Source organism: Myotis daubentonii, chromosome 4 (assembly GCF_963259705.1).
Source record: "Myotis daubentonii chromosome 4, mMyoDau2.1, whole genome shotgun sequence".
NCBI lineage: Eukaryota > Metazoa > Chordata > Mammalia > Chiroptera > Vespertilionidae > Myotis > Myotis daubentonii.
In genome coordinates this window covers 71,698,033-71,716,853 of record NC_081843.1, presented here as the reverse complement: position 1 = coordinate 71,716,853, position 18,821 = coordinate 71,698,033, and the positions used below count along the sequence as shown (strand labels likewise).

The following is an 18,821-nucleotide window of genomic DNA, read 5'->3' as shown; positions in this document are numbered from 1 at the left end:
TCTAGCTGGTTTGGCTCTGTGGATAGAGCGTCGGACTGTGGACTGAGGGTCCTGGATTTAATTCTGGTCAAGGGCACGTACGAAATTATGATTTCGTGGGGGAAATATTTGCCCAGGTTGTGGGTTGGATCCCCCAGTGGGGCGTGTAGGAGGCAGGCGATCAGTGATTCTCTCTCATCATTGATGTTTCTATCTTTCCCTCAACCCTTCCTCTCTGAAATCAATAAAAATATATTTTAAAAAAACAGACAAAAAACTTGAATCCCTAAGACTAGGATTGCTTGATTTAGCAGATAAAAAATACAAGATGTCCAGTTAAATTTAATTTTTAGATAACAAATGTTTATTTAGTATAGCATACCCCAGATATTTCATGGGATATATTTATTATTAAAATTATTGTTATTCATTACCTGAAAATTATTTATTACTAGGGGCCCGGTGCACGAAATTCGTGCACTGGGTGTGGGGGGGGGGAGTGTCCCTCAGCCCAGCCTGCCCCCTCTCACATACTGGGAGCCCTCAGGCATTGACCCCCATCACCCTCCAATCGCAGGATCGGCCCCTTGCCCAGGCCTGACGCCTCTGACAGAGGCGTCAGGCCCGGGCAGGGGACCCTCATTTCCCCCCATCACTGGTTCTGCCCCCAGCCCAGGCCTGATGCCTCTGGCCCAGGTGTCAGGCCTGGGCAGGGGACCCCCAGACCCCTCCAATTGCTGGCTCTGCCCCTTGCCCAGGCCTGATGCCTCAGCCAGAGGCGTAGACCCCCATCACCCTCTGATCACCTGATCGGCCCCATGCGCAGGCCTGACGCCTCCGCCAGAGGTGTCAGGCTTGGACAGGGGACCCCAATCTCCCCCCGATCACTGGCTCTGGCCCCCGCCCAGGCCTGAGGCCTCTGGCCCAGGAATCATGCCTGGGCAGGGGACCCCCCATCTCCCTCTGATTGCTTGCTCCACCCCCTGCCCAAGCCTGACGCCTCTGACCCAGGCTTCAGGCCTGGGCAAGGGGACCCTCATATCCCCCCAATCCCCGGCTCAGCCCCCCGCCCAGGCCTGATGCCTCGGCCAGAGGAGTTGACCCTCATCATCCTCCGATCACCAATCACCGGATTGGCCCCTTGACCAGGCCTGAGGCCTCCGGCAGAGGTGTCAGGCCTGGGCAGGGGACCCCCAGCTCCCCGCGGTTGCAGGCTCCGCCCCTGCCCAGGCCTAACGCCTCTGGCTGAGGCGTCTGGCTCGGGCAGCGGGGACCCGCAGCTGCAGCGGCCCCGTGATTGTGGGCTCCGCTTTAGGCCCAGGCAAGGGACCCCTAGCTCCTGGGACTGCCAGCTTCGACTGTGCCCAGCTCCCATCGCTGGCTCCACCCCTACTTCCTGCTATCACTGGCCAGGGCGGCAAAGGTGCCTGATTCTCCGATCATGGCTGGGGGGCAGGGCAAAGGCGGCCCAGCTCTTAGCTCCCCCCTGGGTTTCCGATCACTGTCAGTGGCAGGGGGCTTCTTCCTACTTTCCCTTTCGCCTCCCTGCACTGTGCCTACATATGCAAATTAACCGCCATCTTGTTGGCAGTTAACTGCCAATCTTAGTTGGCAGTTAATTTGCATATAGCCCTGATTAGCCAATGAAAAGGGTATCGTCGTACACCAATTACCATTTTTCTCTTTTATTAGTGTAGATTATTGTTTATCTGAAACTCATATTAAACTGGATGTACTGTATTTTTATCTAGCAACTTTTCCTAAGACTTAATTCCTGATTGGTCTTGCTACCTGAAATTTCACAAAATGAGGAAAAGGATGGAAAGGTCAAAGGAGAAATGAAAGGTGGAAGTTGGGTGAAATAGAAGAACTGAGAAAAACAGAGAATAAGATGGGAAGTAGGAATAACATAGGGCATGGAAAGACCAGATTGATAATTTTTATTAGTAACTTTCCTTATTTCTGTATTCTCCCAGGTCCCCAAGTTATCATCCTTTAACCCCTCATTTTCTATATGGCTTCCAAGAGCCATGTTGGGAGAATGTTTATGTGTGTGTGTGTGTGTAAAGTCAGTAGTAAGGATGGATTGCTTTCCTACAGCCCATCATCTCTGAAATGTCACTTATGAATAGCACCTTTCAGCTATCAGTATTTGGCCTTTAAAGATTTCAAGGTTCTTAAGTGCCTAAAATGCTGACACTTTCATTTTGGAGGATTTTCTTTATTGTGGCATTTAAAATTTATTTTTAATGTAAAACCACTCTTAGAGATGTTGTTGCTGTTGTTTTTAATGATTTTTAGGTGGGGGCTGGGGGGATTGGAGGCTGACAAGGAATAGCAATAGATATTCTTTATTTAACTAGTCATGGAAGGGAGAGGGAGAGAGAGATAGAAACATTAATGATGCGAGAGAATCATCGATCAGCTGCCTCCTGCATGCCCCCTACTGAGGATTGAGCCCAAAACCTGGGCATGTGTCCTGACTGGGAGTCAAACCATAACTGGTTCATGGGTCGATGCTCAATGCTTAACCACTGAGTCACACCAGCTGGGCTATCTCTGGTATTTCTTTCTTTCTTATTTATTAAAATTTTATTTGATTATAGTAGGAACACCTAACATAAGATCCACCCTCTTAACAAAGTTTTAAGTATACAATACAGTGCTGTTAACTATAGGTACCATCTTGTACTGCAGATCTCTATAATTTATTTGTCTTGCTTAACTTTCTGTCTGTTTATTAACAACTTTCTATCAGCTTCTGCCCCACCCCGTGGAAAACACCATTCCACTCTTTGATTCTATGAATTTGATTATTTTATTTTTATATTTTTTAAAAAATATATTTTATTGATTTTTTACAGAGAGGAAGGGAGAGGGATAGAGAATTAGAAACATCTATCACTGCCTCCCGCACACCCTCTACTGGGGATGTGCCTGCAACCAAGGTACATGTCCTTGACCAGAATTGAACCTGGGACCCTTCCATCTGCAGGCCAATGCTCTATCCACTGAGCAAAACCGGTTAGGGCTGAATTTGACTATTTTAGATATCTCATATAAATGGAATTATGTACTGTTTGTGACTGGCTTATTTCACTTAGCATAGTGCCCTGAAGGTTCATCCATGCTATCACAGAATTACACCATTTAAAAAAATTTCCCCTTTTTTTAAAAGGCTGAATAATATCAATTGTATGTCTATGCCACATATTCTTTATCCCATCATCCATCAACAGACACTTCAGTTATTTCTAAATCTTTGCTATTGTGAATAGTGCTGCAGTAAACATGGGAGTGCTCATATCTCTTTGAGATTCTGATTTCAGTTCTTTTGGATAATTACTTACAAGTGCTATTACTGGATTCTATGGTAGTTCTATTTTTAATTTTTTGAAGAATCACTGTATTATTTTCCATAGGAACTGCACCATTTTATATTCCCACCAAAGGTGTCCAAGAGTTCCAGTTTCTCCACATCTTTGCCAACACTTTTGTTCTTTCGATAATAGCCATCCTAACAGGTATGAGGTAATATCCCTTTGTGGTTTTAATTTCATTTCCGCCTTTTGGGCACCTTTTCATATACATGTTGGCTATTTGTATGTCTTCTTTGGAGAAATGCCTATTCAAGTTTTAAGGCCCTTTTTAAAATTGGATTATTTATTTATTATTTTTGCTATTGATTTGTTCCTTATATATTTTAGAATTAATCCTTTACCAGGCATTTTCCCATATAACCCTTTCGAAAATATTTTCTCCCATTTGATAGGTTGTCTTTTCACTCTGTTGATTGTTTCCTTTGCTGTGCAGAGCTTTTTAGTTTGATGTAGTTCCAGTTGTCTCTTTTTGTTTTTAGTGCCTGTACTTTGGTGTCATAGTCATGAAATTATTGCCAAAGCCAATGTCATGAAGCTTTGCCCCTATGCTTTCTTCTAGGTTTTAAGTATTTAATGCATTTTTATTTGATTTTTGTGTAAGGTATGAATAAGAGTCCAATATCATTCTTTCGCATGTAAATATTAAGTTTTCCTAGCATCATTTTTGAAGAGACTGTCTTTTCTCCATTGTGTGTTCTTAGCACTCTTATTTCTAGGCTTTCTGTTTTGTTCTTTTGGTCTAAATACCTGTCTTTGTGCCAGTAGTGTACTGTTTTAATTACTCTAGCTTTGTAATGTATTTTTGAAATCAGGAAGTGTGATACATTCAACTTAGTTCTTCTTTTTTCAAGATAGATATGGCTATTCAGGGCCTCATTTAGTCTTCACAATGATTCTTTGAGTTAACTACTTTTGTCCCCACCTGCAGATGAGAACACTAGGCTTAGGAGGAAAAGGAACTATCCCAGTATCACATAACTAGTCAGGACTGGATCTGGGAATGCCCTGGAGTGCTGTCCAACTCCAAAGCCAGTGTTCTTTACTATTATACTAGAGGCCCAGTGCACAAAAATTTGTGCACTTGTGGGGGGTGGTCCCTCAGCCCAGTCTGTGCCCTCTCGCAGTCTAGGACCCCTTGGGGGATGTCCACCTGCTGGCTTAGGCCCACGCCCCGGGAGATCGGGCCTAAGTGGGCAGTCAGACATCCCTCTGGCAGCCTGGGAGCCCTTGGGGGATGTCCACTTGCCAGAAGGGAGCAGGCCTAAGCTGCAGTCGGACATCCTTAGCGCTGCTAAGGAGGCGGGAGAGTGTCCTGCCACCATCGCTGTGCTGGCAGCCGTCAGCCTGGCATGTGGCTGAGCAGTGCACTGACCACCAGGGGGCATCTCCTGCATTGAGTGTCTGCCCCCTGGTGGTCAGTGTGTGTCATAGTGACCAGTCATTCCCAGTCGTTCTGCTGTTAGGGTCAGTTTGCATATTACCTTTTCATTATATAGGATAGAGGCCTGGTGCATGGGTGGGGGCTGGCTGGTTTGCCCTGAAGGGTGTCCCGAATCATGGTGGGGGTCCCGCTGAGGTGCCTGGCCAGCCTGGGTGAGGGCCTGAAGGCTGTTTGCAGGCTGGTCAAGCCCCCCAGTGGGGACCCTCACCCCATGGGGGTGTGGCCAGCCTGGGTGAGGGGCTGAGGGCTGTTTGCAGGCTGGCCACAGCCCCTTCAGGGTGGGGCGGTCCCGCTGGGATGCCTGGCCAGACTGGGTGAGGGGCTGATGGCCGTTTTCAGGCTGGCCATGGCTGTGGGCTGGAAGCAGGTATCTGGCATTTATTTATCTTCTATAATTGAAACTTTGTAGCCTTGAGCGAGCTCAGGGCAAGTCAGGGCAAGCGGGAAGCTTGGCTTCCTCCATCACCGGGGGCAATGCAAGCCTCCTGCTCGCTCCAGTTTCATGGCCACAGACATCTTTGTGATGGACTGGTGGAGTGAGGGTGTGACGGCTAATTTGCATATTACTCTTTTATTAGATAGGATTTCATGTTTCTCAGCAAATGGAGTCATGAAATACAGGATGAAAGTGTGAACTAGGACACAAGTAAAATCAGGTAAATTTCAGGATTTTCACTTTTATTTACCTGAAAAAATGCTTGTAATAATGTATAGTTCTTGGATTTTTTGAAGAGAATTTAATAGCTTCCTGCAAAACAGTATGAGATTCTTATTGAATTAGAGTATCAAAACAATGCCAATTTCTAAACAGGGCTTAATTGGCAGATTTCCCCTAAAAAAATCTGCTCCCTAGTAATCTGTTGTTGAGATGACTAATCAAACAACCTAAATGGACCCATTGGTTTCACCCTGCTTTTTTTGAAATCCTGATTTCAAATGAACCAGTACAAGGCTCCTCCTTTTACCCTCCCCCTATTTAATACATCCTAGGAACATTGCCTTTTTATTGGTTAAACATGTGGTCAGTCACATAGTATGAAAAGTACTGCCTCTTCTCTGATTGCATTTATGCATTAACAGATGTGCTTGGTTTGAAGAAACGGATTCATTTCTTGATGGGAAGAAAAATCTTGTTTAGTTTTTCACTTATTTTTGTATGTGTGGGATTTTCATTAACTTTGGAACAGATATTTGCCAGGAAGAATGTAAGGTGAGAAATTGCATGTTTTTTAAGTTCACGTCTGTGAACTTCAGTGTAAATGTGAACTTAGGTGTTTTATATGTTTTTATATTGTTACACAGCTACATTTGTTATTCAAAATGAATATACTAGATGAGATAATTCAGAAGCTACTAAAATCATTGAACTAGAATTTATAAATAAGAGATAAAGATATAATCTTTATTATAAAAGGGAAGAGTTATTTGTTCAAAATACTCAGGAGACATTTGTATTATGTACCAAAGTATATATTTATGAAAAAAGTACTTAAATCATTGTTCAGATTTCTTTTATACTTACAAGTAAATGTTATTTTCCATTTCTCCTGCTAGTATTATGTGAGAAGAGAGTAAGGAAAATGTTTAAAACCTCAGAAATGTATAACCTGTCCCTCAAAAAAAGGTGTTAAATAATTTTAACCGGTAGGAGATAGTAATTGTGTGGAGTACATAGTATTTAAAATGATCAAGCAAAATTTCTATTTGTTTTATTTGTTCTTTTTTTTTGCTTCTTTCTATACCATTTAAAGGGACATGTAGAGATTTTTCTATGAGGAATAATATTCAGAACCTGAATTACTCATTTCAACAAATAAATTTAGTATGAATACAAAGGATGGCAGCAAGCAGGATGATCTGCCAAAACTGTGTCAAAGAATTCTTAAGTCACCAGCTGATAAAAACTTAAAGCACATACATTTTTAAAATTTGTTTTCCCTCATTGTTTCCAAATCAATTAGTACTTCCTCTAGGTTCACCTTCTAATAATAAGTGATCTATACTCCTTACATGGTTATAGTTAGCAATGTTTCCTCACCTGGTTTATACAGAAATGACTGACTTGTGTATTATTACACTGGTAAAATGTACACCAAGAACTATAAAAATCCCATTTCTTTTTTTGAAACAAGGTTAATGGGTTTAAATAATCTTAGCGTCGAAAGGACCCAGAAATCTCATAAGTCTGATCATTTGAGTGTAATAATTTGGCGTATTATTTCATTACTAGAGGCCTGGTGCATGAATTCATGCATGGGTGGGGTCTGTCAGCCTGGCTGGCTATCAGGGCCTATAGGGGCAGCCAGCTGGGGGCAGGACCGCAGGAGGTTGGCCAGCCACAGGAGGTTGGCTGTGGGAGTGCACTGACCACCAGGGGGCCGCTCCTGTGTTGAGCGTCTGCCCCCTGGTGGTCAGTGCACATCATAGCGACTGGTTGACCAGTCGTTCTGTCAGTCAATCGCTTAGGCTTTTATATATATAGATGAAGAAAACAATGGTTGTTGTTTTGTGAATGTTCTTTCAAATTATGGATCTGAAATTAAACATGTTTTTCAACTCTATGGGTTAATTTAAGGTTCTTAAGTCTCCAGGAAGGGTATATTATAAGCTTGTATTATGTATATATTATCATAATAACACATGAGTGTATTATATGTTTCCTAAGTGTAGAGAGAGTAGGAGTCATCATTCTTTTTTTCCATGTTCTTTCCTCAATTTGGGTTTATGCATGAAAGAAAGGAAATCTTTTCCCTCTCACACAGCATCCTGTGTGATCTCTCATTTCCACTTTCCTTTCAGAGTTTATTTGAACATTAATTTGTTAGTTCATTTTCATGGACGTAACACATGTGTTTGTAATACTTAGTACTTTTAAATAGTTGGGCACTTTGCCTAGGTGTTGGTTCTACAGTGGTGACCAAAAGCTCCTACCTTCATGGAGTTTAAATCTATTGTGTGTGGGGGTTGCTTGTTAATATTATTACAAACAAACTGTGAAACATGCTGGGAAAGTAAAGTATAGGGGGGGGTTATGAGAACATATAATAGGGGGATGTGAACTAGTGTGAGAAGTTAGGGACAGTGTTCCTGAAAAAGCGATATTTAAGCTGTGATCTGGATGATATGGAGGAAATAACTAGGAGGTAGGGGGAAGTGGAGGATGGAGATTATTTCAGGTGGAGAGAACAGCAGGTGCTAAGACTCTTACGAGGAAGAAGGTACATGAAGCATCTGGGGAACTGAACTAAAGAATACCTGTGTAGCTGGAGCAAAAGGAGGAAAGTAGTGAAATGAGATGAGCACAGCTGGCAGGTTGAGGTCTTTCATGGCTTCGTAGGCCATGGTGGGAATGTGGTCTTTATCCTCAGTAGAGCCATAAAAGGGCTGCTCACTTTCACCCTCATGAAGGCATACTTGGGAGACTTGTACTGGAATACCTGGTAAATAAAAAATATGGCACCAGCCACTAGAAACCTAGAGCTCTAGACACTTTTCTGATATTACAGAGACCCCTTTTATTGGAGAAAGGTCTGAATACTTGAACAACAGTGTAGGTTTAATTATTTTTAAGCCAGTAAACAGTTTATTCACACAGATGATTTTTTTTTTAGTTCCTACTTCAGAGATTCTGTAGTGATGCAAAAATGCATATACTAGTATATTTTGTCTTTGGTTGAAATGATGGCTTCCCATAAAAACCTCATTAATTCAGACTTATGGTTGTGGGTAAGGCCTTGCTAAATTTATTTTAAAAAGAAGTATAGCAGCATTATTGTATGTTAATGACCATAGATAAATTGAAATTAAAATAAACCTGTGATGTCTTCTAAAAGCTTTCTATTAGTAAACATATGGAAATTTTCAATTAGTGGAACAAATTCTCAAGCCAAGCATGTTAACCATATGGTAGCTGATTCATTTATTCATTCATATACTTTCATTCAATAAACATTTATTAAAATTTGCTAATATTTCCAAATGACTTGATACATTTTTATCTTATTTAGGTAAAATATATCTCATAATTTTGCATTTTATTTGTTAAAACATTTTAAAATTGAATAATTAAACCTGTATTATGAAATATGATTATTGAATAAAGTTCAGTTAAAGAAATTTTAAAAATCTATTTGTGTATGATGATATTAGAAAAGTTGGAGCTTCTCAATAAGTATTTTCTGGGCATTAGTGTTTCTTTCAAATGTTCAGTTATTTTTTAACTTGCACTGCAAAGTTTGGAGTTTAGGTAGATAGAGATCTTTGGCTAGAGTATATCTTCCCATAGAGATATGATTATGAGACAGGAGTTTTAGGGGTAAGATAGGACAGGTTTAGGAAATTTTAGAAATTTTGGAAATTAAGGGGACCATGGAAGGAGCACAGGGCTACAGAGCAGCAGAAGGTACATTTCCATAGAATGAGGGAGCTGGAAACAGCAAAAGGTCTATATTTACAAAATAAAGAGAAGGAAGCCCTCATGCAGAAGGAGAAGAAGAAAGCCCAAAGGGAATAGGAAAACAATAGGGAAGTGGGGGCGGGGGGAGAACCTCACATGTCCCTTGTGAGGTTCAACCTTTGAGCCCAGGAGTTACTATAGTAACCAGTCTAAGGGAATAGTGGCCAATCAGAGGGGATATCAAGGCACCAGGATCTGCAGCCTTTGTAAGCCATAGGGAAAGGGAACTCAGTGGGACCCTTTCCCCCTCCCCACATGGGAGTCCATTCTGTGGGACTCTTTCCCTCTCCAGATGTGGGAGTCTGTACTTACTGTTCAATAACTCTCCACCTTTGCTATGCCACTTTCTGTCCCTGGATTCATTCTTTGATTCCGGCAGACAAAGAATCCGGGTTCCAGTCCAAAAATTCCGTATCAATTACTTTGATGGAGCCTCACTTTTGCTGTTCAGGAAATTAAATTTCTTAGTGCTCCTAGATGTGATTGGGCTCAGAGGACTGATTCATGCTAGCCCAACTCATGAGAGACTTTATATAAATTAGAATGCTAATGTATAAAAGTTTAAAGAAAGGCATCTTTTTAAAAAGAATAAATTAGAAAAATTTGATCAAAGTAATGCATGTACATGGTTTTTAAAAAATCAGATGAGGGGTTGGAGGGGAGTGTGGGGAGTGATTAACCAGGAACTTACATGTATATATGTATAGCCCACAGACACAGACAATAGTGTGGTGAAGGCCTAGGAGGGAGGGGTAGGGTGGAGGAGGTCAATGGGAAAAAAAAACAAAGGGGACATCTGTAATACTTTCGACAATAAAAGTGAATTTTTTAAAAATCAGATGATGTCAAGACACATAAATCATAGAAAAAATTTATCTCCTGTTTAGTCAGCTTTTCTCTAGTAACAAACAACTTTAACATTCCAGAATCTATGATCTCAAACATTTATTTCTTGCACATGCAGATGTTACATGTTGACAGATATAGGTGAGCTGCCATGGCCCTGCTTTAGCTCTGAGTCCCTTTCCAAGACCCAGATTGAAAGAGCAGCCCTATTTGGGCATGCCATTATCATGGCAGAGGGAAAAGGCCAAGAGGTGGCAGACATATGTGACTCCTTTAACGTGACTGCAGAACTGGCACACAATTGCTTCTACTCACATCCCACTGGACCAACCAAGACATGCAGCCTAGTCCAGGGGTGGGCAAACTTTTTGACTCGAGGGCCACAATGGGTTCTTAAACTGGACTGGAGGGCCGGAACAAAAGCATGGATGGAGTGTTTGTGTGAACTAATATAAATTCAAAGTAAACATCATTACATAAAAGGGTACAGTCTTTTTTTTCAATAGTTTTATTCATTTCAAACGGGCTGGATCCAGCCTGCGGGCCGTAGTTTGCCCACGGCTGGCCTAGTCAGATGATGGGGCAAGGAAATATTCTTCACCTATAGGCAGTGCTGAATGGTACATGGCCAAGGGCAGGGCTAAATACATCTCTGGGATTGTTTCCAGGAAGTTGGGAACAATCATGCAATTCCACACTGCCACAATAGTTACACAATATGCATAGATGATTTCTCAATTTATACATTTTAGACCAGTGGTTCTCAACCTTGTCTGCACATTAGAATCACCTGGGAATCTTTTTAAAATCCTGATTTCTGAGTCTCATCCTCTGGAAATTCTGTTTCTTTGTTACTAATGTTGTGGCCTCACCTGTGGGAGCACACTGACCCCAGGGGGCATCTCCTGCATTGAGCGTCTGTCTCCTGGTGGTCAGTGTGTATCATAGTGACCAGTCATTCCCAGCTGTTCTGCTATTAGGGTCAATTTTCATATTACCCTTTTATTATATAGGATAGAGGCCTGGTGCACAGGTGGGGGCTGGCTGGTTTGCCCTGAAGGGTGTCCCAGATCAGGGTGGGGGTCCTGCTGGGGTGCCTGGCCAGCCTGGGTGAGGGGCTGAGGACCGTTTTCAGGTTGCCCACAGCCCCTTCAGGGTAGGGGGGTCCTGCTGCGGTGCCTGGCCAGCCTGGGTGAGGGGCTGATGGCCATTTTCAGGCTGGCCACATCCCCCGGCGACCCAAGTTTCCAGCCTCTCATTTTTTTTTCCGGCTGGCTGGAAGCAGGTATCCGGGATTTATTTATCTTCTATAATTTAAACTTTGTAGCCTTGAGCAGAGCCCAGGGCTGGCCAAGGCAGGCAAGGCAGGCAGGAAGTTTGGCTTCCTCCATCGCGGGGGGCAACCCAAGCCTCCTGCTCGCCTCAGCTCAGTGGCCTTTGCCATTTTAGTTGGGTTAATTTGCATACTTGCTCCTGATTGGATGGTGGGCGTGGCTTCTGAGTGTAGCAGAGTGGTAGAGTGATGGTTAATTTGCATGTTTCTCTTTTATTAGTGTAGATTATTCACTAACAAGCCAGTTACTATACTATATTTTTTTCTTTGTACAACAGTTATAGTATAGTAACTGGCTTGTCAGTGAACAATATAGAATGGCTAAAATTAAACAGACTGACTACCAAATGTTGCAAGAATGTGGAGCCACAGAAAAGCTCATCCACTGAAATTAGTTGGGAGGTTTTTTATTGTTTTTTTTTGTTTGTTTTGTTTTTAGTTAAACTTCTATTACATGATAGCTATCTACTTCTGGATATTTATTCAAGAGAAACAAAAACATATTCCACATAAACCCCTGTACACAGCAGTTCTTACATCTTTATTTGTAGTAGCCCCAAACTAGAATCATCATAAATGTTTACCATTTGTATAAAAAATGTGGTATATCCATACAATGAAATATTTATTAGTAATAAAATGGAATGGATTATTGATGTATGTAACAGCATTAATGAATTTCAGTCATTATGTTAAGACTGAAAGAAGCTAAGCTCTAAAATATGTTATATGATTCTGTTTATAATACTAGAAAATGCAAACTAATCTAAAGTGACAGAAAGCAAGTCTATAGTTGCCTATGGCTGAAGGTGAAAGGAACATCTCTCCATCGCTAAAGTGCATGGGGAAACTTGGGATGTCTCTTTATTGTGGCAGGTGTAATGGGTATATGCTTATGCCCAAATGCATCGAATTGTACACATTGAATGGATGCATTTTTTTATACTTAAACTATGCCTCAGTAAAATTTGTAAAGTGAAACAATAATTTCATGCATGCATGAATTTATTAGTAGTGACATCATAGTTACCAATTTGTCATCTTCATAAATTCTTATCCTATGTAATAAAGAGGTAATATGCAAATTGACTGTCATGCCCTCACAAAGATGGCTGTCTACAACCAGGCTGGCGGGGGGGTTAGTGAGGGATGACCAAACAGCTGAAGAGCAGGCTGTGTGGGGTGACCAGGCCAGCGGGGGGAGGGGGGCGTGAGGGGCAACCAGGCTGGCAGGGGGTCCAGTAAGGGGTGACCAGGCTGGTGGGGGGGCAGTTAGGAGTGACCAGGTCAGCAGGGAGGGGGCAGTTAGGGGCGACCAGGCAGGTGAGTGATTAGGAGCCAGCAGTCCAGGATTGTGAGAGGGATGTCCGACTGCCGGTTTAGGCCCAATCCCTGAGATTGGGCCTAAACCGGCAGTCGGACATCCCCTGAGGGGTCCCAGATTTGAGAGGGTGCAGGCTGGGCTGAGGGGACACCCCCCTTCCATGCACGAATTTTGTGCATCGGGCCTCTAGTTATATAATAAAGATTGAGTTGCAAAGTGAGTGGTGCATTTAATTTGTAATTGGTTCTATATAATTCTAAAGCACTTTTCTATGATATAGATTTAATAACTCTTTAGCTAAAATTATGTTTTGCATATAGATCATGATATGTAATATATGTATTTCTCTAATTGTAAACATATTATGAGTTTATATGATAGTTCATACATGTAGCATAAAATTTCACTGTAAAATATTTTATTATGTTTTATTTCTTTGAAGAACATATATTATTTTTTAAACCATAAATTTATTGTTAAAAAATGGATATTTTTGACAGGCTAAAATTCTGCTTTTTACTCTGAAAATTTATAAGCTGAAATATCCTCCTTAAAACTTCACATAAAATCTGAAATGTAAATATTTGTTCAGCATCTTTTAATTTCATATTTTTCTTGTTTCAGCTCTCGAACATCTTCAAATAAAGAAGTGGTTATAAAGAGTGGTAAGACCTACAGTTGCCCTTATGATTCCTTGGGGGATTGAGGAAGGGCTTTGAATGTGATGGCCTTCCCTGCACCAGGAGTCTCTCCTGTGAAAACCTCTTAAACTTGTGGATTCTAAATTATGAGTCAAAAGAGGCTCAAGCCTGGTATATTTCACAGTGCTTAGCATGTTATTATCACTGTGATACCCAAACTGGAGCCGAAGGTCTTCCCAGGATCATGTTTTTCAAAGTTGAATAATAAAATCATGAACAAAAACGACTAATGAAACCAATGTTTATTAGGAGAAGCCAGTCCTGGAAAAGGTGTAGCTGGGGTTCTAAGAACAGCCCAGTGTCCGGAACTTCCTTTCCATGTTACAATTGGGAGTAATTTAGTATCCAAGCGAATTAAAGTCTAATAGTCCATGTGTGGAGGCCCACATGGCCATAAACCAAGTGGACGCAGGGATGTGCTCTCCCGCCACAGGAATGAACATCAGGAACCCATTGCATGCCAGGGAGAAGAGAGAGAACAAGAGGAAATGCGCAACTTTTAACTTAAGGGGTGGGTAGTCTTGCTAGCTCTTAATTGGTCTTTTCAAAGAATTCTGCCTTAGCAATATCCTTTGGATTGGTTTATGTGCTGTCAGAGCACGTAGCAGGAGCCCTGCATGAGCTCTGGTGCTCTGAGTTGTTCTGAGTGGCTATGAGTTTATGTATTTTTTTAAAAAATTTTTATTTGACTATGTCAGGGCTGGTTCCTGCTTGAACCCTGCCCACTGTACTAACTGTTGGGAACTTAGTCCCTAAGTTCCTCCTTTATCCTCTGCTTACTAGTAACAGGTGTTGGGCCTGAGCCCCTCTGCCTAGGGCTGGACCTCCTAGGATGCTGGGTCTTAGCTGAAGAAGCCATGAGAGGTTGTGGATATATAAGAATGAGTCTTTATTGCTGAAGCCAGTGGCCATATAACCATCATACAAGAACAGTTCTCATAGCAAAGTCCATACAGGCAGGCAGCTGGACACCAGCTGGTAAATGCATATCTTTCCCATAAAGCAGCATTAGTCTCTGTACCTGTAGCTGAGCAGCCACACGCTGCCTCCTAGACTTACCGTCTCACATCATAGTGGTGCCTGACCTCTCTGACTCAGCAGCTTCTCCTGTTTCTCCTGCCCAGCTGCTCTCTCTAGCAGACTTCTTCTCACTCCATCCTCGGCTGATTCTAGCCTACTCCAGCCAACTAGCTGGTCAGTAACCTACTTTTATTTATTGTTTATTTATTTTTCTAAAATATATCTTTATTGATTTCAGAGAGGAAGGGAGAGGGAGAGATAGAAACATCAATGATGAGAGAGAATCATTGACCGGCTGCCTCCTGCATGCACCCTACTGGGGATCGAGCCCGCAACCTGGGCAAGTGCTCTCCACTGGAGTCAAACCTGGGACCCTTCAGTCTGCAGGCTGACGCTCTATCCACTGAGCCAAACCAAAGAAGGCTTCGTGCCAACAGTGACATCAATCATATTGACTACAGAAGAACACAGTGTACCATGTGTCCTTGCACCCACTCATGGTATCTTGGCCTGATCAGAATTCCCAGGTTCAGAGTCCTTGGACATTCCAATTAGACTTATGCTCAGAGTGGCCCTTGGTCATTCTAATATATTAATAACAAGGCCTTAATGCTCTGACCGGCCTTGACTATCCGGGGACCTGGCATGGTTCCCACATAGGCCTTTCTGCCTTGTTATTGATTATCTATACGCTGCTGTCTTAACAACATCCATACATTTTAAAGTTCATGTCATCGGGAGTACCCTTCCTTACCTTCCCCATTGGGGTACTTTAGTCTATTTCCTTTTCCGTGGTCCTACCCCTGTCTACTTAGCTTCCTTCTGTCCCCTCAACTGATTTACATGAATCAATCAATGACATTCAGCCTTTGTCCTCCTCTCATTTATTTGACAGATCAACAAAATAATGGAGATATGAAACCAATCCAGAATTTCACAACAATACCAGTCACACAGGTATGGATATGTTAGGAAACTAAATTATGTCTTTAAAAATTTTAAGCATTTCAATCAGGTCAGAGCCACTGTGAAAATATAAGTAATTCTATTAATAAATAATATTCCGCTTGAGTTTTGGGTGGGGAAATGTATTATGGTAATCTTATAGTTGAGAAAAACTTAAGTTTCACTTCTTTTACATATTTCATTACAATAGTTAGTTTTACTTTTTTTTTTAGTTAGTTTTACTTTTGTTGCTTTCTAGAGGGAATCACTATAGGACCATTTTATCTTTGGTTACAGGCAAGCTTGCATTGCTGCTGCCTGTTAAATTTCTCTTTGTACTTACACTGGAGGAATTGGTATGGAGTAGTTATCTAGATAAGTGGATCTTCTTTCAGATATATCCCTGTCTTTGTGACCTCCAGAGTCAGGTATAGAAGTGCTTTGTCTTAGGCTTCCTGGATATCAGCAAAGGTTTCATAAGAATTAAAACAGAGTTAGAATACTAGCTTGCTAGTTTATGTATATTAAGTAATCTGGAGCTGGCACTGTCCAAGACAGTAGCCATTAGCCACATGTGGCATTTTAATTTAAATTGCAAAGTAATAATGCTAAGTAAAATTAGAGGTTAAGCTCTTTAGTTGCACTGGCTACATTTCCAGTGCATTATGCCACACCAGCCTTTGGACAGTATAGATATAGAACACATCCAGTATTGGAGATTGTTCTGTTGGACATAATGGTCTGGAGAATTATGCTTGATTTCTAAAAACCTCTTGTTTTCTTTAACATTAATTTCTTTAATTAAAGTCCTACATTATTTGGGTTCTTCTGATATTATTTTCTGATGAGAGTACTGCAATTATCATGACGTGATGAAGTTTTTAAATTAATAGACTTAAGTTTACAGAAAAAAGTGAACAGAAGGAAAGAAAAAAAGAATAGAAGGTTCTTATATACCCTCTCAATTCCTCCCTCCTCCAATTTTTCCTATATTTAACATCTTTCATTAGTGTGGTACATTTGTTAAAATTGATGAGCCAATATTGATAAATTATTATTCATTAAAGTCTATAGTTTACACTAGGATTTATTCTTTGTGTTGTATATTCTGTGAATTTGAACAAATATATAATGTTATCTATTCACCATTACAGTATTATACAGAATAATAGTTTCATGGACCTAAAAATCTGCATCTCTGCTTTCTGCCCCAGCAAGTGACGTTTTAAAGTCTATATTGATAATGTTATTTGAAAAGTTGGGTTTTTGTTTGTTCTTTAATTTGGTCTTTTCCATTTTTGGTGCTTTGTGGAAATGGGTTCATGTACCTTTCAAGTATACTTATCTTGTAAGGCTTGCTATGATCTGGTCCACTTATCTCCTTTGCCCCACAATGATATGGATTCTGGATAGAGAGATCAGTTTCAATAGTTTGTGAATTAGCCCTTTTGCTTCCAGAAAGCATTTTGTCTCTTATTTTGTTTATTTGGTTAATTAGGCCCTGAACTACAATCTGAGCAGACAAGGGCATTTAGTAAAAGAACCTTGGAATGCATTCAGCCATGACAGCCCAGTTAATGTCTCCATGGATGGAATCCCTTGCATTCTCTTTTGGGTCAAAAGAATAACAATTAAGTTTAAGAACCAGATCTGGCTGGACCTTACAGAGGAAGCTTTTGGCCAGAAAGCAGCAGTGGATGCCACCAACTCAAATTGCAGTGAAGAAAGTGCCAAGTAAGTTGACCATTTCATCAGATGATGCCTTTTGGGTGATTGTAGTCTATTAACTGGACCATCCAGTTTTCTGTCATTTCAGAACAAAGCAGTAGGTTCCTTTGTATATGACCTGACACACATCCATCAGGAAATTTTTAATAATCTACAATGAAGACCAAGTCAGAAATTAATTTTTAAAAATGTGTTAGTTTTTTGTCTCAGCACTTTTCTTCTGAATCCTTTAGCTGATTATTCCAGTATCTTGTGGGAAATCAGGGCTCCGAAAATGAAAGTTGTCAAATGCATTCTGAAAAAGAGAATAGGATTCCAGGCATGATATCAGTTCCAAACGTGAGATGTCAAACTGCGTTGGTCCCATCAGGGAGGAAATTTGATATTACAGGGCACAATCATTCCAGTGGGTGACTGGAGAAGACTGAGCCTGTATATACCCAGGAGAGGAATTGCTGGATCCTGCTCAGTTCTGAAGTTGCGGAACATGGTCTGTTTAAAAATATGCTAGGGTACCTTTAAATGGCCAAATGTCAGGTAATTCTTTTTTTAAAAATGAAATTTATTGGGGTGACATAGGTCAACATGAACATATAGGTTTCAGGTGTGGGTTACTATGTTACAAGATCTTTATATTGCACATGTACTAACCACCCAAAGTCAAATCTTCTCCCTCCTTCTCTCCCCACCCTCTTCCCTCTGGCAACCATCACATGCTGTTTGTGTTCATGAGTTTCAGTTTTATATCCCACATATGAGTAAAATCTTATCGTTCTTACCTTTTTCTGACTTATTTCACTTAGCATAATGTTCTCAAGGTCCATCCATGTTATTGCAAATGGCGCTATTTCATTCTTTCTTATGGCTGAATAGTATTTCATTATGTATATGTACCACATCTTCTTTACCCAATGCTCCATCTCGGGATACTGGTTGTTTCTATTTCTTGGCCACCGTGAATAATGATGCAATGAACATAGGGGTGCATATATCTTTGCAAATACATGATTTTCAGGTTTTTGGGTATATACCCAGGAGAGGAATTGCTGGATCAAAAAACTGAGAACAGATAATCCTTTAGGACATTTCAAAATGATTAGAATAATTACATTTGATTTGACAAAGCAGATTAAACAAATACGCCTTTAGAGGAGGAAATCAATTGCCAATGCCTTTCTCTGCTTTTCAGTTGTCCAAGCAAAATTTTTTGCTTGTATTTGTTTTGGTCCAGGGGGAGGAAGTCTGGCATGTCCCACTAATTTCCTGAAAATCTTCTTGCTTTCAATATTCACTGGTATAATGGAGGATTTTGGAAGATTCTGTTCTGGTCTGGTTTAGATGGGCAGAATGCTTTATATAAACCATAACATACTGTGTGTGTGTGTGTGTGTGTGTGTGTGTGTGTGTGTGTGTGGTCTTTTTATATTTATATACTTTGGCTGAAAACACTTTTTTCTTGAACTTCAAAAATTCTTGATGTTGGGTAAAATAGCTTATATTAATGTAAACTTACAAGTTATATTACAAGTCTTAGTAAGTACCTTGTTACTCAGAATAAAGCTCTTATTAGGGAACTATGGAATTGTAAGCATCCAGGGTCCTCCCAGATTTGTTGATTCTGTTATAGCTGACTATCAGAGACTCCAGCACTGCTGAGAGTTTAGGAAT

At 40.9% G+C, this 18,821-nt stretch overlaps 1 protein-coding gene across 1 annotated transcript in view; it reads left to right on the top strand.

Moving 5' to 3' along the window:
• Positions 1–18,821, top strand: part of LOC132233457 (V-type proton ATPase subunit S1-like protein) — a 44,114-nt gene that overhangs the window by 9,410 nt on the left and 15,883 nt on the right. Inside the window, exons 3-5 of the mRNA XM_059694173.1 lie at positions 13,384–13,424; positions 15,376–15,437; positions 16,924–17,159. Of these exons, the coding sequence (XP_059550156.1) occupies positions 13,384–13,424; positions 15,376–15,437; positions 16,924–17,159 (339 nt within the window). The remainder of the gene's footprint in view (positions 1–13,383; positions 13,425–15,375; positions 15,438–16,923; positions 17,160–18,821) is intronic.